The 27,021-nt window shown below is 50.2% G+C and overlaps 1 protein-coding gene across 1 annotated transcript in view; it reads right to left on the reverse strand.

The window, feature by feature from the left end:
• lef1 (lymphoid enhancer-binding factor 1) overlaps positions 1-27,021 on the reverse strand; it is a gene marked incomplete at both ends in the record, with an annotated part of 39,223 nt that overhangs the window by 2,923 nt on the left and 9,279 nt on the right. The window contains 5 exons of the mRNA XM_080533399.1: positions 724-831; positions 1,953-2,115; positions 3,598-3,717; positions 5,025-5,115; positions 9,920-10,052. Of these exons, the coding sequence (XP_080389525.1) occupies positions 724-831; positions 1,953-2,115; positions 3,598-3,717; positions 5,025-5,115; positions 9,920-10,052 (615 nt within the window). The remainder of the gene's footprint in view (positions 1-723; positions 832-1,952; positions 2,116-3,597; positions 3,718-5,024; positions 5,116-9,919; positions 10,053-27,021) is intronic.

Genomic DNA, 27,021 nt, shown 5'->3' on the forward strand with positions numbered 1-27,021 from the left:
TAGACGGTATCATCTAGAATCCTAATCTCCCCTGCCGGTCAGTCGGAGTGGATCCACTCCTGGCAGGGGCCAACAGCAGGCCTGTTTACATAACCAAAGCTCTCCTCGCTGATATGAGACATCAAAGACAGCCACCACCATTACTGGGCCACTCTACCCTCAGAAACATTCTATTAGCAGGCCTGATACCAGGGCCCATTATGGTGATGATAATGGTGGGGAATTAGAGTGCTATGAATTACACATCAGGCAGTAAGCAAAGGGCTTCCCAAAATTGGACACCATTAGCGTAGCGCAGAGCGAAGCTACTGTCAATTAGTGGCTAGCGTACTGTAGCTCTGTGTGCTGTGACTGGAATACAGTTCTGGTGTGACAGGTTCAGTGTGTCCATTTTAGCGTTTAAAAATAGGAGTGAAAGGCTGTGATACAGGAAGGAGATCACATGATCGAGAATGTTCAGTGAGTGAGTGTTTTTCTTTTTGTTCTAAAATGTGGTGTCAGGTCGCTGTCCTTTAAGTGCCTATTTCATGTTTGGGTTGTTTACACAATGCTATGTCCTTCATTTAATAAACAACGCCTATAACCAACACGTGAAAGTGGTAGGAGGAGTCAAAAATCACATTTAACATCCTACTAAGTGGTCAGAGTTCACACATACAGGAACACGCACGCACACACGCACGCACACGCACACACCTGCCAATCTGTTGTGTTGATACTTACATAATTGTCTCGGGCGGACCAACCGGGGTACAGTTGCATGTGGAGCTGCCGTTCCTTGCGGGCTAATTCGTAATACTTAGCTTGCTCTTCCCGAGTTAAAGCGTGCCACTGTTTCGGTACGAGGGGAGAGATTAGAGAAAGAAAAAAGAGAAAAAACACAGCACACAGTCAATTACTGGCATTCACTCTCAAGTTTCCACGCGTGACACGCATGCTAGTGTTTTTCCCCTCCACCAAAAGAAATCCTTTTTCAACTTCTAAAACCAAATGATCGGTGTAAGAAGAAAAAAAAGAGAGAGAGAGAGAGAGGGAAAGAAGGGGGTAACATGATGAAGAGATTAACATGTGCGGCAGCGAGAGAGAGAGAGAGAGAGAGAGAGAGAGAGAGAGAGAGAGAGAGAGAGAGAGAGAAAGAGAGAAAAACTGATTTCATATCAAAACACTGGTTCCAATTTGGCCGTGCTGTTGCTTCAAACTATGTCAGCGAGCAATTACCCTACACATGCCGCAAAACAAGCCTTTGCTGTGGTTGGCTGGCTGAACCGCTAGGGTTTTTCGTTAAGGCTTTAAACATGTTTTAGCGGTTCCTATCCCCCCTCCCCTGCCCCCCCCCCAATTCTCAAAAGGAACACATTTTGTCATTTGCAAACCACCACCATTATCCACCACGTTTTCTTTTTGGTGTTTTTTTTTTTTTTAAAGCAAATCTGATTAAACGTTGTGTTTAGTCGTAAAGTCAGTCTGTGCTCTGTGTGAGGTTCTAACGGACAAGGAGGTGAGAGGTTAAGGACAACGAGATAGCCAATAAGGATTGGTCCCCTTGGCATAAAAGAGGGGGTTTCTCAAAAGCTCTGACCCAAATCAGAGATGGGGGGGTCAGGTAAGGTTGTTTAATGTGAAAACAAGCTTCGTGTCAGAAAAACCCTCGAGGGTCAGCGCCCCATTTGGACGGGGGTCACTTCTGGTCCCTCTCGGGGGATCTCGTCTAAAGATCAAGCCGCGATTCCAATCACGATGCTGTCTACTTAGTGATCCACGGTCGAATCGGACAGCCTTAGATGTGTAACAACAACAACAACAACAACAACAACCACACCCTTGACAACCTCTTGTGGTGTGTTTCTCTACCCAGGAATAAGTAGCTTATGGTGGGGATGGATAGTAGCCTATGGTGGGGTGGGGAGGGGGTGTAGAGGTGGTGGGGTGGGGGGGGGGGCTCCTGTACGTACCCTCCGCCCTAGGATCTGGTTGATGGCGGCGCTCTCCTTGAGCGTGCACTCGGCCACCACGTTGGCGCGCATCTCCTTCATGTACAGCATGAAGGCGTTCAGAGGCTTCTTGATGTGAGGTCTTTTGGGCTCCTGCTCCTTTCGCTGTTCGTGCTGAGGTTTCCTGGCGAAACAATTGCGGAGAAAGGGAGAGGGAGGGAGGTAAAGAAAACGGCGACGACGAGAGGAGGAGAAGAAGAAGAAGGGAATGGTGGTCGTAAAAACCCACCACCCCCACCTCAAAAAAACAGAAGAAAAAGAACAAAGGGGAAGGGAGAGAGAGAGGGCGGCGATGTGTGTGTGTGTGTGTGTCTGTGTGTTTGCATGCGTGTGCGTGCGCGTGTGCCTGTGTCTCTGTGTGCACACGTGTGTCTGTGACTCTCGGTGTCGTGTGTGTGTCTGTGACTCTCTGTGTGCATGGGTGTGTCTGTGACTCTGTGTGTGCGTGCCTGAGTGTGTCTGTGTCTCTGCGTGCGTGCGTGCGTGCCTGAGTGTGTGTGGGCGTGCGCGTGGGTAGAGACCGTGGCGCGATGGCGACGCTATGGCGCTACGACCGCGTGGGAGTGTGAGAGAGCGGCGGAGGGTCTGGTTCCTCTCCACCAATGAGGCGGCTGCGTGCGAAGAGTTGCCAGGCCAGGAGCCATATCCAGCCTTTAATCATGTGTGGCGGTAGTACAGGCAGGGCCTCTCAGGCAGACGGAGGGGGGAGATTACTTCACCAGTAATGGCAACCAAACAGTTTCCCTTCACCCCCCCGCCCCCCCGGAGAAGCACATTGGCAATCGCTTATAGAAGAACCAAAAGTGCCAGAGAACAGCCCAGGCACGCACACACGCACACACACACATGCACATTACACACGCACTCTCTCTCTCTGTTACAGCTCACACACATGCACACGCACTCACACACAGCTCTCTCTCACACACACACGCACACACACACACACACACACACACACATACACTCTATCCAGTAGCGTGTATGAAGCCGTGGTCTTTCAATAACGACATCGAAACTGGATCGATATCGCCATTTTTCCCCTGGTGCTCGATCCCCGTGATATTGTGTGTGCGCCTGTATGAGTGTGTGTGCGTGCCTCCGTCTGTGTGTCAGTATGTTGTGACGGAGCCTGGAGCCAGATGAAGCGTGGTGGTTTCTTATCAGCACGGCAAGGCCCTTGTAGCTTATCTCCTGACATGGAGGTAATGGGAAGGGCCGCTTTCACTGGTGTTTGCTCGGCTCGCTAATACCTGGAAGTACTGTACACTGTACTGTACACACACTCTACATGCAGGCGGGGGGGGGGGGGGGTGAGGGTAGCACACCATGAGGGACATATGTTTTCGGTCTGACTGTTTGTTGAGTGTGCTGTGTGTGTGTGTGTGTGTGCTGCGAGAGAGTATGTCTGTAAGCTGGGAGAGTGTGTGTGTGCGTGTGATTTCAGCACGTGAGCTGTATGCGTGAGTGTGTGTGTGTGTGTGCGTGCGCTGTGAAAAAGAGTGGATGTGTGAGTGCGCATAATGTGTGTGTGTGTGTGTATGTGTGACCTGTGTGTGTGTGTGTGTGTGTGCCCCAGGGGAGGGCCACTGTTTGTGGGACTCACATGTGCATCAGGTCGTTGTCGTGCTGGGGCTCGTGTTTGACCTGGGGGTTGACGATGGCGGGGTGGGGGATCCCAGTGGCGTGGGGGCCCGGGGGGCCGGGGACCATGTGGTGGGAGAACCTGTAACAAGGACGTTCATATTCCCTTTAACACAATAAGAGGATGGTTAGACACACACAACACACAGGGAGACACACACAAGTGATTTTACAGTACAAAGCCTACAAACACACACACACACACACAATGTACAGTACAAAGCACACACACACACACACACACACACACACACACACACACAGTCTCAGTCACACAGACACATTTCATTTGGGTGATGTTCGTCTCAAGACACATGCGGATAGAAGAGCGTGACAATGCTCCTTGGTTGCGTCTGACTGACGTTGAAGTGAGTCAGATGCCATGTGTGTGTGTGTGAGTGTGTGTGTGTGTGTGTGTGTGTGTGTGTTTTTCCCCCTTCTCTCTCAGGAGTTCCATTAGTACTGCCTGGGGACCTGCTAATGGAGTGCTGATTCAATTTACCTCAGCACTGGAGACAGTCAACTCAGAGGAGACACACACGCACACACAAAACACACACGCACACAAAACACACGCACGCCACCATTTTTTCCAGTACAAACTAACATCACATTCATCCAACGAATACATTCTGTCATAACCAAAGTATTGTATTGTTGTCTCTTTGTGGCAAAGACACACAGTCATATGGGCGGTACGCGTTCTGCTTTCTAGAACAATACAGGTGCCCAATGTTCAGGGTGGGGGTTGGGGGTTGTGTTGTGTGTCTGTACTCTATTTGGAGGGGTTGGGGGGAGGGGGGGGGGGGGGGGGGTTGGGGGGGTTAGGAGCACAGGAGGCGAACATCTGGGTTCCAATCCCCCCCTCCCTGCCTGATCTCTTCACATCTGGCTTCACTCACCCCATGTGCCCAAATCACTGTCTGTCTATACCAGGACTGTGCTGACAGCTCCCAATCAGAGAGGAGGGGAGGGGGGGGAGAGAGAGAGAGAGAAAGAGAGAGAGAGAGAAAGATAGGGGAAGAAAGAGAGAGTGAGAGAGAGAGAGAGAGAGAGAGAGAGAGAGAGAGAGAGAGAGAGAGAGAGAGGGGAAGAAAGAGGGTGAGAGAGGGAGGAGGGAACGGGAGTGCTTCCAGGGAGTTGGAGAGGAGCTAAGCAGACAGAGGGGTATGCAGAGACACGTACAGGCCAGGGTGTGTTGGACATGTGCTGCTGGGAGCAGAGGGAGACACAGAGGGGTGGTGAGAACAAGAGAGGCAGAGAACCAGGCAGGCCTCCTCTCTGCGTGCTACAGGCCTCGTGTGTGTGTGTGTGTGTGTGTGTGTGTGTGTGTGTGTGTGTGTGTGTGTGTGTGTGTGTAGGTGTGTGTGTAGGGCAGAGAGAACTTACCATCCCAGAGGTGGGGTAATCTGTCCCACTCCTCCAGGAGAGAGGGAGTAGAAGTTGGTCATGTCTGGGCCTGGGTGGTGTCTGGGCATACCTGGAGAGAGAAGGGAGGACACCGTTTAATTGGGCTGCGTTCATTGTTCCCCCGTTCGTTAACTCTGGGTTCTATGTGCTCATGTTATCTGTTGCTTGTTGTTTCTGTGTTTTCAGTTTTCCCCATTTTGTCAGCGTCTTTGAGCCCCGGAAAAGCGCTGTATAAAAACAATGAATTATTATTATTATTATTATTACAGTGGCACATTCCTGGTTATCTGTCAAAACTTGATTCACACCATGGCTGTGAATCAACAGGAAGATGAGGGTGTGTGTGTGTGTGTGTGTGTGTGTGTGTGTGTGTGCTATTTTAAAGTGTCTTTGAAAGAGCACAATGTCTTTTTAAAGGGATGTTCTGGGTTGTTAAAGGGGTGTTCCACCCAATGACCTTGGCTGTAGTTGATGAGCCCAGATAGTTTTATTTTTTAATAAAAACATATTTTGACAGAATTCCTCCTCTGGATGATTTGTCTGTGCTGCGCTTTTTGAAAAGTCACTTTTTTACGACCCTCTTAATCCACTTCAGCGTTGTGTTACCATGACAATGAGTTGCGAAATCACAGCTTAACAAAGTGACGTTACCGAAAACAATGCAGACAAATTCTTCACAGCTGGATTCTGTCATCATATGAGCTGGATTGGGAGTGTCAGCAGGGTGTTTTAGACATATTCTAGAACATTCTAGAATGAATGGGGCCAATAACTACTCTGTATCTAAGGATCAAGGATCAAACCAGGAAGACCAATGTTTGGGATGGAATGCCTCTGACGCATGTAACACACATCACAAGGACATCTGTACGACGCTGTGTAGACATTCGCACTGTGTGTGTGTGTGTGTGTGTGTGTGTGTGTGTGCTTTCTGTAGCAGTGTGTGCGTTTGTTTCTGTCTGTCTGTCTGTCTGTGTGTGTGTTTGTGCTTTTTGCATTAGTGTAGTAGTCTGCGTGCGTTGCGTGTGTGTGCATACACACAGTGCATCAGTGTGGATATTCCCAGCTGCTGGATATAGAGAAATTGAGCACATTTGGCCCATTTTAGCCCTGCGTCTCTCCAGTGGGTGTCAGCGTGTGTAAGCCGATCACTAGTTAATTACGGCTGCTTCTCTCCGCTCCTGGGAGCTTCCCTGCAGATACGACACACTGGGGCCCCGGCACCGCCACCGGCTCTCTCCACATTAAGCTCTTCATCTAGGCTACGCCACTCTGGGGCTTCAAGGTCAACAGCTCTCTCCTACCGCTTTCTTGGCAAGGATGTGTGCGTGCGTGTGTGTGTGTGTGTGTGTGTGTGTGTGGGAGTCGGAAAGGGTGGATGCCAAGAAAAGAAGATGGTCTCTCCATTTGAATGGGTTGCGATTAATGTATGGTGCCCTGCAGCGATGTGAAAATGTACAGGCAGCGAGTGTGTGTGTGTGTGTGTGTGTGTGTGTGTGTGTGAGACACGCATGAAGAAAAGAAGCCAAAAGCCTCCAGATTAACACCATCTCTTAATCCCAGATGGATCCCAGAATATTTCTCCCTTTCTCTCTCCTCCTTTCTCTCTCTCTCTTCCTCCCTCTCTCCCTAGCCTGCGGTCCGCTGGGTGTGTACCAGCCCCTCTCTTTATATCTCTAAAGCCCAGCGTAGCAGCGGTGGATTCCAGTGTGCGGCGCTCACCCCCGACCTGCTAATCCCCCACCTCACCCTCTCTGGGCGCTCTTAAGGGGCACCAGGGAGGGAGGGAGGGAGGGAGGGAGGGAGGGAGAAGAGGAGAGGAGCTCAGGGGTGTTAACGCCGTCACTCAAGCCTCCTAATTACCCCCGTTCAAAGCCTTTGCTTCACTCTTAGCTCTTAGCCTCTTTTTCCCGAGAAGGTATGCTAACCTGTTATCGATCGATCCCCCGAATCTAAAGCCTTTCGCCCGCGCTCGCCGATCGATTCTTGATCGGAAAATCTATAGAAATATTTCTGCATTTCGAAACGGAGCTGTTCGAAACGTCGATGTTGGAAAATATTATTCTAGGCCCTGCTCATCAAAATCAAAAATAGATTATCTTTATCTTATTTATCTTTTAAAATAATTAATATATATAGAATTTGTATTTTTTTAATTTGTCAATTACAATACGTTGGGGCTGATGTAAATGTAAACGTTCAAAGGGGCGCGCTTCGACCTTCGGTGCCGTGTCGAGCGCCCCGCGCATATCGGAGCTCATAATGAGAAAATTCATGATTGTTTTTCATAATTAACGAGCAGATCAAAGTCCTGATCCCCTGCCGTGTGGTGGTTTGTCGATGAAAATGAGAGAGAGAGAGAGAGAGAGAGAGAGAGAGAGAGAGAGAGAGAGAGAGAGAGAGAGAGAGAGAGAGAGAGAGAGTGTAAGACTGCCCTCTCCCCTTCACCAGTATATCACTAACATATCTATATTTAGCCCAGTCTAACTATAGTATAAAGGCTTGATATCGAGCCAAGGGACTTCGTTTGAGGCTAATTCCTCTCGGAGATGTGTTCGCCTGCACCTAGAGGAGGCTAGGAGATGTGTTCTCCTGCACCAAGAGGAGGCTAGGAGAGGGTGGAGGGGTGTAGGTAGGGGTGGGACGATTAGAAAATGTCATGTCACGATTATCGTGGGCAAAATAATCGCGATCCACGATATTATCGCGAGAATTTAAAAAAAAAAAAAAAAAAAAAGACTTTTTTTTTGAATGCCAATAAAACACACTGTAATCACTTTAACTTAGATTTTGTTGTATTTTTATTGAATCATGTTAATAACATTAACATCATTTTAAAAACATCTTGACAAAAATAAAAATCTTTAATAAAATCTTAAATAAGGTAATGATAAATTATAAGGTATCACTGCATAAATAAAGGGGAAAAATACTGTCAAACAAAACTTGAACACTGACACTTTTCTGTCATCAAACTGAGTGCTAGCCTTGTGGCTTAGAGACTTGAAAGCTTCAAGATAGGTTAAAGTGCAAAAATGTCAACATGTTCACTTTTTCTGCCTTTAGCTGTGCTCGGAGAGGTGTGAGTATGTGCCCACTGGCACTAAACACTCTCTCTGAAGGAACACTAGTTGCAGGTATGCATAGAAGCCTGCATGCAACCCTGGAAAGGTGAGGCAATGGACACGGGGCCGATGCAGCCATGGTGAGAAGGCTAGCATACGTTAGTGACTGACTGACAAGGCTGACTTGACAGTCACGTTACCCATGCAGGCTGAACAATCACGCGAGACAAATTTCTGTGACGATATTCGCGCGCGGCTCATGTGAGAAATCTCAATTATATTACTATTTCTTTATAACATACGATTATGACATCCTCCCTCTCGCCAGTTTGGGGCAACATAGACTTCTCCCCTGGTGCCACGGATAGGGGTTTCAAGCGGTGGGACAGCAAAGGGATGGTTACTATCGGACATTTATATGATACGGAAATAGTACTTTCATTTGACCAATTATGTAAGAAATATGACCTACCACGAAATGAGTTTTTCAGATACCTTCAGATACGAAGTTTTTTAAATAGCCAAAAAGACACTGGCCTCTGTCACCAACCCTCTCCGCTGGAGGAGATAGTCTCTGCTGGAAAGACGAGAGGCATTCTGGGGTTTGGGTATAGAGCACTTTCGAAATATGATAAAGGCAACCCTGCATTTACGCCCAAAGACTGGAATAATGACCTGAACATTAATACTGATGAAGCAACTTGGTCACTAATATGGCAATCGGCAAACGACATCTCAATCTGTAATAGGATGAAGGAAACGCAATTTAGACTACTACAACGTTTGCAGATTACTCCCCAACTTAGACATAAAATGGATCATAACAAATCGGAAATGTGTACAAAGTGTATTACCGAGGTTGGGAGCTTTGTTCATTGTGTTTGGACTTGTAGATATATAGATGATTACTGGAAAGGTATAGTGGATAAAATTCATCTAATTCTAGATGTTACATTGGATAAGGACCCCATGTGTCTATTGTTTGGGTCATTTAAAAATAATAATAAAAAAATAAAAAAAATAAAAAAAAACGATTATGACGATTATTCAACTAATTAAAATTCTCCGCGATAAAGTTATCGCGGGTGTTTTTATCGCGATTAACGATAAACACGATAATCGTCCCATCCCTAGGTGTAGGAGGGATCAATCCTCTCTGGGGATGCTCCCGTCTCCCAGAACTGTGATTGCAAATCATAAACACACACACACCTTAAATAAGGTTCATTGCCCTGAAAGGTGTCCTGAGAAGGGAGCTCATCTCAACCAGCAACATGGAAGAAACAAGGTATATTGAGTGTGTTGTGTGTGTGTATGTATGTGTGTGTGAACAAGATCTATTGGGTTGTGTTCTATCCCCCCTCCTACCTACCCCCCTTTCAGAACTCCACTACCTCATCTTCAACATCACATCCTGTCTGGTCCCCCTCCTGCTTTCAAACGCTGGAGGGAGGAGGGGGGAGGAGGGAGGGGGGGGGGGGGGGGGTCTTTAGGCAGCCGGAAGGATGAAGGAAGGAGAGAAGGAGGAGAGGAGGGAGAGGAGGGGCCGGGGCCGGCTCGGGGTCTATCAACTCCTGCCAAAGACTCACCCAGCGCAGGAAAAGGAAGAGTAAAGTCTTTCCAACTAGTGTTCCTGTTCCTGCCTTTACCTTGACATACCTCCACACCACCGCCGCCTGGAGAAAGGCCACATGACGTGGTGTGAACGTCTGATGTCCTTCTTTGTTTTACCATGTCTCCCCCCGGGTGGGATGGGGTAGGGGTGGAGGGCTGGGTGGGGGGGTTCGGGGGTTCGGGGGTCCTCCCTACCTTGTTTGGAGTTGACATCCTGGGGGTGGTGTCCAGAGTGGGGCCCGGGGGCGAAGTGCTCATCGCTGTACGTGATCAGGGGGGTGAGGGGGTGGACCGCGTGGGAGGGCTGGACCACCGGAACCTTGTTGGACTGGAAGAGAGATATATAGATAGAGGGAAGGAGAGAGAGAGAGAGAGGGAGGGAAGGAAGGAGACGAGAAATCATGAGACACAATGACACACACACACAGACACATTAGCGGTGCAATTCAGCTCCCATTTCCTGTGTTTGGCCGGGCGTAGTGTATGTGTGTGTGTGTGTGTGTGTGAGGTTTCAATCGGGACACTCCCCCTACACATGACATGGGTGATTTGCGATCAGTAGGCTACACACGGGCGGGCGCTACAGTACAGAGCCTGCTTATAAACAAAAAAGAAAGACACACACACACACACACACACACACTCTGTTTGGTCTCGGGTCATTCAGTACTGGGCCTGGAGGCAGGAGAAGTGTGTGTGTGTGTGGGGGGGGGGGGGGGGGGGGAGAGGGAGAGAGAGAGAGACCCACAGGGCAGGAGTTAGAGCAGGGGTCTTAGGCAGAAGATCAAAGGGAGTCATTAGCGGGTGAATAAGGAGAGTTCATTACAGAGTCAGAGCGGGGAGAAGGAGGGATGATGGAGGATGGAGGGAGGGGGGAAGGGAGAGAGGGAGGGAGGGAGGGAGGGGGGGGTGGGAGAATGAGAGAATGCCGTCTGCAGTGGAACCAATGGTGGTAATCACGTCAGCAGAGGCCTGGCCACAAGTCTCCCCCTCCCCCCCTCCCCTCCCACTCACCTCTGGCCTGACTCACAACAGACCCACTCCCCCCCGTCAGCCAACATTTGCCCCCCCCCCCCCCACACCCCCCTCCCAGTACCAGCCCCAGACGCCCCCTCCCTCCCTCCCCTCCCCAAACCCCAACCTCCCCCCCCCCGCCCCCAAGCCTCTAGACCTCAACCCTTGCCCCTAGTGCTTACACGCTCCAGCAGCACTGAACACATGGTGCTGCTTAGCCATGCCAGAATCTACTATTCCCAATCCCAGCTCAGGCCACAGGACCTCCACTCCAGTCAAAATATCGTAAAAAAAAAATATATATAGAAAAAGGATACACGGCCGAATCTTAAACCCGTCAATCTAGTTTTCGCTACAGAGACGGTCGCGAAAAATCTCTTCGCGGACGTCGGAAATGTCGACGACCTGTAGCGTACGATGCGTCACGAGGACACATGCCCTGACTATACGGTTCCTCTTCAAACAATAGCGCACTTATTTTACGTATCTTAGCTTCTATTTCTCCTCTCTTCCACTAGACCGGTTGCCAGTTACGAGTTTCCCCAGCTTAGTTGGCTGCAAGGTGATTTGTTCTAAGGTGACATTCCCAGGGATGGTAATTGGTCGCTGGTGGTGGCAGGGCAATTAGGGGGGTGGGGAGGAGGGGGGTCGTTGGAATGTCTGTGTTCACTGTTCCCGTCTCGGACCCTCTCACTGACTGGCACGGCCTGAACTCCCCCCCCCCTACACACACACACACACTCCCCACCCGAAACCCCTCCATGGCTTCTGGGAAAAATCCTAACCAGGAGCTCAATATGTGTGTGTGTGTGTGTGTGTGTGTGTGCTATGCACCCCACGCTAAGGAGGCTCCATCCGTGTTAGCTTCCTAATCTAGCGGAGCATCCACAGTCTCAAGACAGACACACACACACACACACACACACAATCACACACACACACAATCACAAAAGAAAAAAAAAGGATTCAGATTCAACCAACCAACCAACACAACCAACTCCAAAGCCCAGGGTGTAACCTGAACGCGGGTTCCGTGTGAGCCGGGTCACCTCGGGGGTCAAAGGTAAGAGGGGATAATCGGTTGTCGTCGCGGTAGCGGTAGCTTTGAAAAACAGGCCTGCGTCGTCACCTGGAGGAGTCTAATGGCAGGGCTGGTAAGGTCCCCTAATGGAGGTTGACCTGTAAGACCCTGCAGGGTTCAGGGAGGGGGAGGGGGGGGGGGGGGGACATGTCTGTACAGGGCTGGGTGTCATGATGGCATCCTCGACCCCTCTCTTCCCCTTCAGTTTTCACGCCTTTCAGCTCCTATTGGCTTTCCCCTGTGAGAGAGAGATAAGAACCGCGGAAGGATTTTCATTTAAGCCCCCCCAGTCTCTCTTCATCTTCTTCTTCTTCCTCCTCTTCTTCTCTCTCTCTCTCCCTTCGTCTCTGACTGACTGGGGGCGGAGGATGGAGAGAGAGAGAGAGAGAGAGAGAGAGAGGAGGGAGGGGGGGGGAGGTTGTAGGAGGAGGAGGGTTGGTGGATTTGTGATGCAAATGAGCTAACGTAATGCGTTGCGACAGTTGAGTGTTACACACACACACACACACACACACACTCTCAGATGGTGACGTGCGCGCGCGCGCACACACACACACACACACACACGCCTTATCCCTACATAAACTCCCCTCTTCACCCCATATGGTAGGCATTAACATCGACACGGCCTGGTAGCTGACTCCCTGGCACCTGTGAAAGGCGTGGGGCTTTTCAAAACTGTCCTCTGCGCCATTTTGGAGAAGACCCCTTTTGTGCTCTCCCAGTCGCAGCTGTCAGGGCCCATTTCTCTCAACTTCTTAATAAACGGGCCTCCATTGTGTGTCTAAATCCACCAGGGAAGGACCTCTGTGACCGACACAGCATTGGGGGATTCAATCTGGACGCCTACGCAGAAGAAGCTCAGAGCTTTCCATACCTAAACACGCTAGCTAGCCTGTCGAGAAGTAAAAAAATAAAATAAAACATATTCATGACCACAAAATGGACTGAAATGGCGAGTTTTTGAGGGGCGGGGTGAAATGGAGAGTTTCGATGGGAAGTTTTAGAGTTTTGGGGGGAACTAACCCTAACCCTATATAAAAGGTGTTGTGACCATTTTTCGCTCCGCCGGAAAATCACGAGTCATTTGTGACGATCGGGTGCCGCGCTGATGCTAATACGTCCAGTGGGTTTGTTAATGACCTGTGTTCCCTCAAGTTTACACACACACACACCCCCCCGAAGGAAGTGGTTGGGGACAACCACCACTGACCACAGCCGCGGGGGTCACACTATGACAGCGCCATTTCATTCCCCTCCTATCCCAGCGCCGCCTTTCTACACACACACACACACACACACACACACACACACACACACACAAAGAGGAAGAAAACCCTCATAGGATTTCAGCGGTGGCGGCAGAAGGATGGAGGGCGTCCATATTGGAGGTCCCATTTATTGTCGAGGAGAAATAATAGGCTTAGGTTCTTTTCTATTCATATTTCCACACACACAGAGAGAGAGAGAGAGAGAGGGGGAGAGAGGATTGAAAAGAAATAGGTTCCATTTGGAGTTTTATAACCAGGCTTGGCCAGGTCTTTTAAAGCACCCCTCAGATGTGGTTTTAAGAGACATTCATTGTGCGGAACTGGAGCTGGCAGGAAGCCCTGAATGAGGGAGGAACTCCTAGTCTAGCCCCGCGCCTGGCCTTCTCTCCCTCTCTCTCTCTCTCTCTCCTTCCCTCTCTCGCTCTCTCTGTGGGGGATTCTGGGTAAGGGAAATGGGGCGTCTGGTGTGAAGGGATGTTGGACCCATTTCTCTCTTCCTGGATGACCCCCACCTCGGTTACTTTCAGGATCTGGTTCCATACTGACTAGGGTTTGATGTGTGTGTGTCTGTGTGTGTGTGTGTGTTGTGTGCTTTGCCAGGTGTATGTACACAAGTGCATAGTTTGTTATAATTGCAACCAGCGTCAAGAGCACAGCTAGGTTAATCCTACCGCACAGTAACTCCGATGGGGAGGGAGTTTCCACAGCTAGTGCCTCTCTGCCCCACCGACTGCCTCCCTGGCATCTCTTTCTCTCCCTTCCTCCCTCTGCCTGCCTGCCTGCCTGCCTGTCCCCCCTCCACCCCTCCACCCACCCCGTCCTCCCCGCTCGCCTTTTGTACTGCACTCAATTATCCCACTTCTGCAGAGTGGGGAGAGAAAAAAAGGAAAGCGCGAATTTTTATAATAATCGCTTCCCACTTCTGTAATTTATATGCAATGAGGACTCCTCACGCCCGCAGCTACAATACAGTGTGTGTGTGTGTGTGTGTGTGTGTGTGTGTGTGTGAGAGAGAGAGAGAGAGAGAGAAAGAGAGAGAGCCATGTGTGAGGTGTTTCACAAACAGTCGGGGGGGGTCGGGGACTAGGGAGGCGACCGCGGATTCCCATGCTGCTAAATCGGTCCCCTAACAAAAAAACAAAAAAAAACTACCTCACCTGAACACTGTTTGAGTCTAGTCATGGAGAGAGAGACCTATTAAAAGGTGGTCACAGCTATAAGAGAGAGAGAGAGAGAGAGAGAGAGAGAGAGAGAGAGAGACACACATGCACACACACAAAAAGGTAAAGCTATTATCACAGACAGAGAAAACAAGACACCCACACTAATTACAAAACACAGAGAGAGAGATAGTGTAAGAAAAATGGCCGACTGCATGTTTAGTTCCTAATCCATTCCCTGAGCATCGCCTATGACGCCTCAATCATCAGGCAGCTGCACGTCACACCTGACCTCTCTCTCCCTGCCTGCCTGCCTGCCTCCCTCCCTCCCTCCCTCTCTCCATCCATATGTCACCTGACCTTTCTAACATGTTACATGCTTCACTTCCCATATGTTGCAACACATGCTTTCATGTTCCCCACACACACACACACACACACACACACACACACACACACACACACAGAGACAGATCAACGCCAGAGGGAAAATAAAACATCAAAAGTGACCCTGGGCCTACACAGACGATGACTTCATCGCTCCGCTCACCTGGAGAAAAACAGTCGTAGGGAAAGTGAAGAAAAACTCCTCAAAGAGAGAGAGAGAGAGGAGAGCCGCCTCTTCTGCCCTGCGTGTTTAAACACCGTCTCTCTCTCTCTCTCTCTCTCAGAGCGCCACCGATGAGTCCCTGTAAAGCTTTCTATAGAAGAAGACAGCCAAAGCAGCTACTGTCAAAGGCTGCAACACAAAAGGTGAAAGAGAGAGAGAGAGGGAGAGAGACAGAGAGAGAGAGAGAGAGGCAAGGCCGCGCCCTGCCATAAACAGTCACCCTCTGACCAGGTGTTCACTCTCGGGGGGGAGTGTGGGAGTTTGTGTGTGTGTGTGTGTGACGCCTGACCTTTAGACAACAAGGTGAGCAAACAGCCACACCCCCACCACGCTAGGCTGCCTTCATAGGAGGCTTTCAGACAGAAAAGGACCACTCCCTTCCTCTCTCCCTCCCTTCCCACCCAAAAAACACACTACCGACCGACCGACCGACCGACCGACCATCCGTCCATCCGTCCGTGCGAACCGGGGGAAAGCTAAAATAAATAACCAATTACCATTCCCAGTGTGGTTTGAACCCGGCAGCGTGGAGAAGGGAGTGTTAAAAATGGAATGTTTTATTGGCAGGATGGCCTCTTGGCCAGGGGGGCTTAATGTAACCAAACCCAATTAATGAGGAAGAAAGCCAGGCCGGCAGCGAGCGAGCGAGCGAGCGAGGGAGGCAGGGAGAGAGCGAAAAAGGAGGGAAGGAGGAGGGAAAGGAGCGCCACGTGCCCCGGGTAATGAGAGGGAGGGGAGGGGAGAGAACCAGGGTAGGAGGAGGAGGTGGAGGAAAAACCTGCCTGGGAATGAAAATGTACATCCATAAGACACCCCCCCCCCACATCCCTCTATCCCTCTCTTCCTTTCTGTAGCTACCCTACCCTTCACCCTCCCCCCCCCTCCGTATTCAATCCATTCCTCCAGTGAGAGTGTCTCCACTTCGACACTTCCTCTGTCTTACAGGCAGAAAGATGCGCCTTGACACATTTTGGCGACGTCACGCCGATGTTTGAGTGGATTAACGGTGTCGATTTGACATGTAAAAGGAACAAGTCACACCGCCTTGTCTTCTCAAATACAGCCCTCGGGGAGAGCCTTCACACATCAAACACTCCACTGTACGTGGAGACAACAACACATGGCCGACATATAGCCAGCGCAACTCTGAACACACACATGCAAGGAACCGCAAGACAAACACACACACACAGACAAACACACACACAGACAAACACACACACAGTAAACTTGGCCATGGCACATGGCCAATAGATCAGAGGCTGCACCGATGTACACACACACACACACACACACACACACACACACACACACACACACACCGTAAAATGCAAACAATGGCCCCATTCTACAGCCAAGTGTCTCCTCTCTCCTACGACTGACAGAGGCTCTGAATAGAAACAGAGGGCTTGGCTACCCAGCATCCTTCAGGAGGAGTCTGAATGGGGTTTCATAACACAAACCATGGATCCAACGAAACGAGGTGTGTGTGTGTGTGTGTGTGTGTGTAGCAAACAAATCACACCGGCTCTCATATCGGTATTGTGAAGAAACGCGCGGGGGGGATAATGTTTGTGTAATGGACAGAGCGCGCCTCGGATGAAAACACAAACACGTTTGGTTCGGTCGAAGTGAACGACTCTGTGGCTCGACTATCAGAGCCACCGGAGTAGAAACGACGACAATAATCGATAACAAGTCACTCGGAAACCTTTTCATCGGGCGTCTGGTTTCTTGAAGGAATAATGACATCGTAGTAAGTTAGTAAGTTAGTCATAACACCGAGAAAGTACTCGAAAACGTCCCCTCGCTGCTGTAGATGGGCAATGTATATAATGTGTGTCTGTGTGTGTGTGTGTGTGTGTGTGTGTGTGTGGGTGGGTTTGTGTGCCTGTGTGAGAGAGTAAATCAGGTCACCAAGATCTAAGGGAGATTGAGTTTCAGAGGCAACATTTCTGCATCTGTCCAGGACTGAGGTTAGTTGTCGGCTGAGAGGAAGGTTGTGAAACTTTTTTTTTTTTTTGAGGGCTGTGAGAGAGGTTGTTCAGGGTGAGAGAGTTGGTTTTTTTCTGGAATTTCGTGAGGGGTTGTGTGAATGTTGTGTGTGTGTGTGTGTGTGTGTGTGTGGGAGGGGGGGGGGGGTTGGGACCTGTGTGAGAGAGTTTAAGAAGGGCTATATGGTGGTTGTGCGTGTGTGGGTGGGTGGGTGGTGGGGTTAGGCCTCTGTGACTTGTTGTGTGAGGGGTTTGGGTGAATGTTGAGGTTGCCGGAAACGTTGTGTGAAGGTTGGAGGAACGTTGTGTGTGTGTGTGTGGGGGGGGGGGGGGGGGGGGGGGGGGGGCTGTGTTCTGGCGAGGCCCAGGGCGCCCTGCAGGACTGTTCACCTTACGGCGGGGTGCGGGCTCATTAGCACAGCAGGACCTGGTCACATCAAAGGGCCGAGGAAAGGGCAAACATTCCACTGAAGTGCCACTGTCAGCAGGACTGGATACACCCCCTCCCCCTCCCCACCCTCCCCTCTCCTCCCAAGGCCTGCGAGGACACACATACACACACACACACACTCTCACAGACACACACTCATACACACACGGTGCGTATTTCTTATTGAATCAAACGGGATCCTTCTAGGGTCTATTTATAGCTTCCCCCACTGCAGCACATTAACAGACTGTGCATGATTTATCATGACAAAGAAACCCCCAGCTTTGGACAGCAGAGAGTGGCTGCATTCATGCCAGCCCGTGCTACGTTCACGCCAAGAGAGCCGCATTCACAACAACGGGGCTCTCTCACACACACACACACACAAGCACACACACACACAGGCACACACACACACAGGCACACACACACACAAGCGAACACACGGCTAGCCTAGCGCCCAGTGCACTAAAAAAACCCAGCCTTCACATAATAACAGAGGGAAAAAATGAGAGAGAGAGAGAGAGAGAGAGAGAGAGAGAGAGAAAGAGAGAGAGAAAGAGAAAGAGCATGGAGTGCTGAGGAGAGGAGTCAACGTTTTTTTTCTTTCTTTCTTTCTTTTTTGTTTTTTTTGAAAACCCTCAACCGACAAAAACACAAGAGAGGATTTGCCTGGCTGGCTGTTATACCTAGATAGTGTTTCCTGCCTTCAGCTTTTCACCCAGGTATTCTGGGCCTGAATGGCTGTCAGTATGGATTTGAGAGCTCAGCGGTGAGGGGGGGGGGGGGGGGGGGGGTTGTGGAGGGGGGAGTCTGGCGGGGGTCTTTGTGCCTCTCTACCTGTGGAGGGGAGAGCACTGCTGGAGGCAGCTAAGCTAGCAGCAGCAGCCGCCGCCGCCGCCGTCATCGTCGGCGGCTAGGCTAGCTAGCTAGCTTGATTGCGACAGTTAGCTCACCGTGCTAAACGGTAAACACTAGATGAAAGAAGAGAGAGAGAGAGGGGGGTAAATATTAGCGTGGCGGGCTGGCCGGCGACGGGGAGGTGGGCGGGAGGCAGATGGCGACAGCCTGGCGAGGGCTCGCTCTGTTTACGAGGAAGGTTGGGAGACGAGAGGACGCGTCAGAGAGAGGCTATCAGGAGGTGATTTGAATGGGGGAGTCTGCCTGCCTGCCTGAGCTGTGGAGTGTGTTGACCTAGTTTCCCATAAAACCCACACACACACACACACACACACACACCTCAGAGAGAAACACACTGTTTACTGTGCATTGTGAGCTCGAGCTCAATTCAACGACGACAGCGGCAGGAGAGACAGCGAAAGCTCTCTGCTCTCTAAGACGTATCGTATTCATCTAAGAGAGACACTTTCTAGATTCAGATAGAACACCTTTCTGTCGTTAAATAGGAGCAGGCCCTGACGTCATGGTGACACTGTAGCCATGGCAACTCATGCGGCTCCAGGTGGTCGTGACACAGGTGTCCGACCGGAGAGGTGAACTTTCGACCCCGCGGTCATGTGATCCGGTGGCCTTTTCACCCCGGCGCGCCTCCTCCCCTGCTTTTGAAGAGGAACGCCCCTCTCTCCCGCTGGCTAGGCAGGGGAGTCTCTGTGAAACAAGACACTGGTGCATCATCCAAGTGAGTCACTTCACCTAGTGACTCACTTGTTTTTTCTTGTGCGCCATTCTGAAGTATCGACTGAAAACTCTAAAATGTTTTTTGGGGGGGGATTTGTTGGAATAAGACATGGGAGTTATGACATCACAGTACAAACCGCAGGGCCTCAGTGTGAGGTGAATCTATATTTAATGTCTGTCTGTGTGTCTGTATCCGTCTCCCAAACTATCTGTTTATTCTCTGGTTTTCCCAGTGTTAAAATAGGTGGTGTTTCAGAGCTCAAGGCCGTCCAGAACAGCGTTTATCACTGAGGATCCCATTACCAGCCTTTCTTGTCTTTTTCACAGTAATGGACAATACTCCCGACGTGCTCACTGCTGTTTGGGTGCAACTCCCCGTTTAAAAGGGATTAACCCTGGTAAGACACCACACAACAGGGTTTTCAGCCCCGGAATCAGTCATTAAAACCTGTAATTTGAAGGGGTTTTCAGCCACACACACAGAGAGACAGACACACACACACACACACACACACACACACACACACGTCACAGATCTGAATGGCGGAGGAAACACAAAGCTATTCTAAGCGTAATCCCCTCTGAACAAATGGCTATTCTCCACCCATGTATGACTAGCGGACACTTCAGGGACCTCTCCAGAACCAGAGCGGCCACACGGAGTCCCGCCACCCTCCCCTCCCCTCCCCCCATTGGTTACTTTTGTCGGGCGCTTTTGTGGAGCCTTTAGACAAACAAAACAATGCTTCCATGTTAAGACATGGCCGGAGACACAGCCTCTGACGATCCTAGTCCACCTCTTAAGACATGGTAATCGTCTTACTTTGCCATGACCCATTCAAGTCCCAGCTGTAGAGAAACCCGCCCCAATACTCAGAGCTTCATGAATACCATTCAACTCATCATCAGCTATCATTCAACCATACTTGAAAACAGCTACATTCAAAATGATACAAATTAATATGACACAAATCAATACAATGGACACCGCGCGGTTATAATTCAGTTCCATTTCATTGTGGCTCTTCAGACAGATGGGGGTATCAATTTTAGTCGAGTGAAAACACACTTATCTGGCAAGTCACCCATTCTCTCGACGCACAAAGCCGACAGTATGCCAATCTCACGAGCCCATCTGCGTTTTTTCTTTCAATTTGTTTTTCGATATATTTCGGCAGACAAACACACACACACAGCACTGCACCAGGCCTCATTCTATTCCACCGTAGAAACTCTCCACACAGAAAAGGAAATAAACCTTTTTCTTTTAGGTCTGCTCTGTACAGAAAAAAATAACCCCAATGTGTCAAGAGTCGATGAGAGAATAGCGTTCGCACCGTGTTCGCACCGTGTTCACATCCTCCTTAAACAATATGAAATAACCAAGCCGGGCTCTGCCGAGATATGGATTTTTCTACTGAGCCAATAGTCCTGAGTGAAACTCCAATGGACCTATCATAGGGGATCATGTTTATAGGCGTCCATCTTGGTAAAAGAGAAACCTGGGGTTTGATGTGAAGGGGATAGAAGCATCCCTCCACCTGCTCCCTCACTCTCTCTTGATCTCTCTCTCTCTTTCGCTCTCTCTCACTCTCTTTTCTGGATGGCGGATGTGGGTGTTGGGGGGGGTTGGATATATACGCTTGCTTTGTCCATCCCTTTGATCTCAGAGCTAGGTGCATGGGGGCAGGGGGGGTTGGGGGGAGGTTGGTGCGGAGGTAGGGCCCGGATCGATTTGATATTTGGATGCATTGTTTGATGAGTGGAAGCTCAAAGTGACGGATGTTTCTCTGATGTTGCTCCGGTGGGGGACATGAAACGCCATACCTGGGCCCTTGAAGAGATGGGCCACGGACCCCAGGGGATTAGACGGGTGGCTATATCCATCCATCCATCCATCCATCCATCCATCCATCCATCCATATGCTTAACACTACCAATGCGTTGTTTTCCCACAGCTCTTTTAATAACCATTTTCTCATTTTCTTGTGTGTAGGCCATAAATAAACAACAATCTCGCTACTGTATTTTCCAATATTCTCAGTTGAATACTGACTGGTGCGCTTGTGCTTTTATCCCAAATAATCCAACTAAATTATAATGATCACAAATCCAATCTCCCCCACCCCTTGTCCTCACTCATTTCTTTAAAGGCGTTTTGCTACGTCCCCGGTGAAAAAAAAAACTCTCCCATCGCCATCCCCGTTCCCCATCACCGTCGGAGTAGCCGGCAGATCAAAGGCAGAGGAGGAGGAGGAGGAGGAGCGCACGGCGCCCTCATCCCCTCATCACCAGGCCAAGGAAGTCTTGCCGGATATTCTTATGGGTTTCATCATCCTTCATCAAGTCACCGCCGACAAGCATAAACAAAGCCGTGTTTTCTTGCCTGTGACATCAGCGCTACAGAGGGGGGGGGGGAGAAGAGAGAGAGAGAGAGAGGCCATAGAAGGCATAATATCTTTCCTGCTCAAATTAGGTCATCTGCTCCAATAACAGACATTTTGTTTATTCGTTTTTTTCCCCTCTTCGTTTGTAGCAACAAGAGATTTTTTTGGGGGGGGAGGGGGGAGTAACCGGTACAATGACCGATGTCTCTAGTGGCGCTTCTCCACTACTGTCCCGTACCGTACCGGAACCCGCGCTCCCGCTTTGTTTTGCTTTCTCTACGGGCCGTAGTACCCGTACTGATTTTAGCTCCCCTTCCTGACTCGGAGCGAAAGGTACCCTCCGTGCTACGATGTGACGCTGCAGACCATTGATTGGTCAATGGAAATCGCCACAATAACGTCATCCCAGGTTCATTATTCGAGTTCACCGCTAACCGCCATTTTTAAATACCACAACAGGCTTGTACAACAGCACCTAACGAATGACTTGTTAAATCTCAACATGAAGCATTCTGCATTTTTCTAAATAACTACGGCTAATAATGAACCAAATGCCGACAAAAAAGTACAGCGTAGCTTCAACTTCCTCCATGTTGCTATGTCGTGGCTGTGTTGTGTCTGGTGAATCTATACGTCACCACCATGGCGTGCTCCTATGACGCTTTACTCCTTTCCCCGACTCGCTCCAGGTCTGTTGTGCATAATGGAGAAGCGTTTCTGAACATACGGTACGGGTAAGATACAAATGCGTGCCATCCTGTACCGTCCTGGTCTGGTCAATGGAGAAGCACTATAGTACAGTACACCACCCTACAGAGTATAGTACAGTACACCACCCTACAGAGTGTAGTACAGTACACCACCCTACAGAGTATAGTACAGTACACCCCCCTACAGAGTATAGTACAGTACACCACCCTACAGAGTGTAGTACAGTACACCACCCTACAGAGTATAGTACAGTACACCACCCTACAGAGTATAGTACAGTACACCCCCCTACAGAGTATAGTACAGTACACCACCCTACAGAGTGTAGTACAGTACACCACCCTACAGAGTATAGTACAGTACACCCCCCTACAGAGTATAGTACAGTACACCCCCCTACAGTGTAGTACAGTACACCACCCTACAGAGTGTAGTACAGTACACCACCCTACAGAGTATAGTACAGTACACCACCCTACAGAGTATAGTACAGTACACCCCCCTACAGTGTAGTACAGTACACCGCCCTACAGAGTATAGTACAGTACACCCCCCTACAGTGTAGTACAGTACACCACCCTACAGAGTGTAGTACAGTACACCACCCTACAGAGTATAGTACAGTACACCACCCTACAGAGTATAGTACAGTACACCCCCCTACAGTGTAGTACAGTACACCGCCCTACAGAGTGTAGTACAGTACACCGCCCTACAGAGTGTAGTACAGTACACCACCCTACAGAGTATAGTACAGTACACCACCCTACAGAGTGTAGTACAGTACACCACCCTACAGAGTATAGTACAGTACACCACCCTACAGAGTATAGTACAGTACACCCCCCTACAGTGTAGTACAGTACACCGCCCTACAGAGTGTAGTACAGTACACCGCCCTACAGAGTGTAGTACAGTACACCACCCTACAGTGTAGTATAGTACACCACCCTACAGAGTGTAGTACAGTACACCACCCTACAGAGTATAGTACAGTACACCACCCTACAGAGTGTAATACAGTACACCGCCCTACAGAGTATAGTACAGTACACCACCCTACAGAGTATAGTACAGTACACCCCCCTACAGTGTAGTACAGTACACCACCCTACAGAGTGTAGTACAGTACACCCCCCTACAGTGTAGTACAGTACACCACCCTACAGAGTATAGTACAGTACACCACCCTACAGAGTGTAGTACAGTACACCACCCTACAGAGTATAGTACAGTACACCACCCTACAGTACAGTACAGTACAGACCCATAGCAACAGCAGAGAGAGAGAGAGAGAGAGAGAGAGAGAGAGAGAGAGAGAGAATGTGAGCCATTCAGCTCCACAGTGTTTTCCTCTATGAGTTGGGGGCCATCGAGAGAGTCCCCCCCCACCTCCCTCCCTCCAGGGCAGCAGCCCGGGCCAAGCCAGCGTTTGGGGGCCATCCGTGACAGCGGGCATGAGAGGTGGGGGGGGGGGAGGACAACAGGGGAGACACCAGGCACAAGCCCCCTCGACACAAAAGAAGTCTGGCTCGTTAGCGATGGCAATGATGGTGTGTGTGTCTCTCTCTCTCTCTCTCTCCTTCTCTCTCTGTCTCTCTCTGTCTCTGTCTCTCTCTCTCTCTCTCTCTCTCTCTCTCTCTCTCTCTACCCCCCTCCTCCCATCATAAATATGGCTACATCTGCAAGTGTAATCACTCCATTGTGGCTCGATTTTCTGCTCTGCTTGACGGCGGCTTGCTTTTCACCACCTCTCTCTCTCTCTCTCTCTCCTCCTTCCTTCCCTCCCTCCCTCCCTCCCTCCCTCCTTCCCCGGCCCCTGTCCCGTCTTTTGGCATGGTCTTATTGCAGGAGCGAGGGCCGGCGCGCCTCTGAGATTACAGAGCTCCAGTCACTCAGGTAACAGAGTCACTAATCTGGCCTTGTTGAATTACCCATAATTGCCTGGGCTCTGTGATTGATTTCAGCCCGAGAAAATAGGGAAAATGCAAACTCCCCATCCTCCCTCCCTCCCTCCTTCTCTCTCTCTCCCTGTTTTCCCCTCCTCCTCCTCTTCTTCTTCCCCTCCCCCCCCCACACACACACACAGCCCCCCACTCCCCCCACCCCCGCCCTCCGCTCTCCAGCGCTCGGCAAAGCAGCAGCCAAGACTCTCCATCTAGTAGGAGGCAGGAGTCTTTGAAGAGATCAAAGCGGAGGCCGGGAGCGGTTGCGCGCCCAGGGAATACGGCGAGGCTGGCTGCTCCTCAGCTCCTCTATTTTCCAGCGTCATGTCGGATTGCAGCTGTATTGCATTTCGCCAGTTTTTCTTAATGCTCTTGGTTTTGACTTTGACATCAGTGATCCCTCCCTCCCTCCCTCCCCCTTCCAACCACCCCCCTACGGTTTCTTCAAAAACAAAGGGGGGGGTGGAAAAGAGAGGAAGGAGATGGGAGAGAGAGGGAGTGAGAAAAAGAAAGAAAGAGAGAGAGAGAGAAAGAGTGAGAGAGAAAAAAGAGAGAGAGATCTACAGGCTGATTTTTATTTTCACAACTCTATAATTGGCCGGTTCAAAGGAACGGCGGGGAGAGAACGGAGCATTTGTTTCCAATCGTGAGGCCGATATGAAAGGGGGCGACACAGTTTTATGGGTTTCCCCAAAAATGAAAGACAGGCTTTTTTTTTCACATTCAAAGCACGGGGTGTTTTTTTTACGGTCGAGACCACACAAAGATTTGATAGCAAACCCCTCCTCCTCATGTCGCTTCTCGGCAACCTCGAATAGTGTGTGTGTGTGTGTGTGTCTCTCTCTCTCTCTCTGTCTGTCTGTCTGTCTGTCTGTCTACACGCCAGTGTATTCGTTGGGTACAGTTTGAGGAAAAGAAGTTTGATGTTCTCGGCAAAAACACATCCCAAAAAAAAGAGAGAGAGAGAGTGAACAGAAAAAGAGAGAGTGCGCGCGAGAGAGAGAGAGGTATAGCGTTATCCGTCTATCTATCCGTTTAACAGCTTGGCTTATAAAGCCTAATGTCACGACCACGCAGGCTCCCCTTTGTACTGTAACCATGAGGGCCTCACACCAGCCCTGCTAACAGGGGAACATTAATATTTCACCACTGTCAGAAACACATAGCATGGGAGCCTTTTAGCTCTCACACCCATAGCACACACACACACACACACACACAGAAATAATGAGCTTCTGCAAAATATGAAAAGAGTGAGGGAAGGAGGAGGAGGGGGTGGGGGTGTGGGTGAGAGAGGCAGAGAGAGAAAAGGAAAGGGCGAGGGATTGAGAAAGAGAGGAAGAGAGAGAGAGAGAACAACTTCACGCTACAGAACTGCTATTAATCATGCCTCTCTTTGTAAAACAAAAGTCGGGGGCTGTTCCTCTTCTTTTTCTATCATTTCTTCCATTTTTCTTTCTCAGTGAAGTGTGGAGCAGGCGGGCGGGCACGATTTACACCCCTGTGGTCCTGTTTTACCCCTGTGGTCTCCTGTTTTACCCCTGCCACCAGGGCAGACATTCTGATCTACTGCTGCACTTAAGAAGCCAAGTCAACACAGACATAGATATCGCTGTTAACACAAACAAGGCAGTTAGTTTCTTCTTAATTAAATGTGTTTATATAGATTCATGTTTGAGTTGTCTGGCAGTATCAGGTCACACCGAGCTACTCTGAGCAGCTTTTGGGGGGACTACAGTTGAACTTGAAGTTAGGCTTAACGTCTTTAAAAGAAAGAAAAACGCTTTACCCGGATCAATTTAGAAAAAAAGGACGAAAAAAAGCTGCGTTTCTCACAGAAATAAAGATTGACCATCAAAGCGGAGAGAATGATATAAAACATGAGTGAGGTTCATGGGTGTCACATCCAAACCGTTCCAGACCCCGCCACTTCAAAAACAATGTCTCCCCACATTTCTTTCTCGAGTTAAGAAAGAGCGTCGATTTGTAAATAACAAAACAAGCCCGTGTTTTGCTTGGCGTCTTGAGCTTGGTGTGGAGGGGTTCTTATCAGCGCTCTGGTGTGGTAGAAAGTCTCCCCACACCCCCCCCACCCCCACCACCTCCGCTTTGAGCCCCCGCAGAGCCACTTCAAGAGAGCCCCCCCGCTGAAAGGGACTTTCACTGGCGGTCCCCTCAGAGGACCCCGGGAGTCACAACAACAAGCAACAGTGACGACAACCCGCGCAACACAAAGACAAAACAAGTCCCCTAACCCGCCCCCCCCCCCCAACACAGTCTCTAACCCTCCCCTCTAACCCCCCCCACCCAGTCTCTAACCCTCCCCTCTAACCCTCCACCACCCCCCCTCCGCCCCGCCCAGACAGCGAGGGAGCCCACCCAGTCCAACCAGCCCAGATCTGTCTCACACACACACACACACACACACACACACAAAGGCAGGCAGGGACACGGGCCGTGCTGGGCCAGGCCCTGCCACCCCCCCGCCCCCCCCCCCCCCCTGCCCCCCAGCGCCTGGAGCTCAGCAGGCTGGGGGTGCGGAGTGAACCCCCCCAGCAGGTGCTGTGGTTGGGGGGCTGGAGGCTCCGTTCCCCGGCAGCCTGGCTGGCTCCACGGAGGAGAGACGGAGAGGCTCGCTGTAGAGATCTATGGGCCAGTGGAAACGAGGGAGTGAGAGGAGAGGAGAGGAGAGGGGAGGGGAGAGGAGGGGTGAGCATGTCGTCAGCTATGTTTTGGAGGGGTTTGTTATGGTGAGCGCTGGAGAGCATGTGAAAACAAAGCGCGCGCACATCACAACACACTCGCACACAAAACACGTCCACGTACACACAAACACACGTCACGTGCGCGCACAGACACACACACACACACACACACAGCATGGGTTGGAAAATGACCGACTTTTACAGTCGTGTACCGCGTTCACATCGCTCTGTTACCGTCTAATCAAAACATGCTGAAACACAATAACTAGTCAAAACAAAATCCACCGACACAAGGCTTTGAACAGAGACCTCCTCAGCACATTAGGGGGGGTAGGAAGGGGGGGTAGGGG

This window comes from Nansenia antarctica, assembly GCF_963989245.1.
Source record: "Nansenia antarctica genome assembly, chromosome: 6".
In the NCBI taxonomy this organism is placed as follows: domain Eukaryota; kingdom Metazoa; phylum Chordata; class Actinopteri; order Argentiniformes; family Microstomatidae; genus Nansenia; species Nansenia antarctica.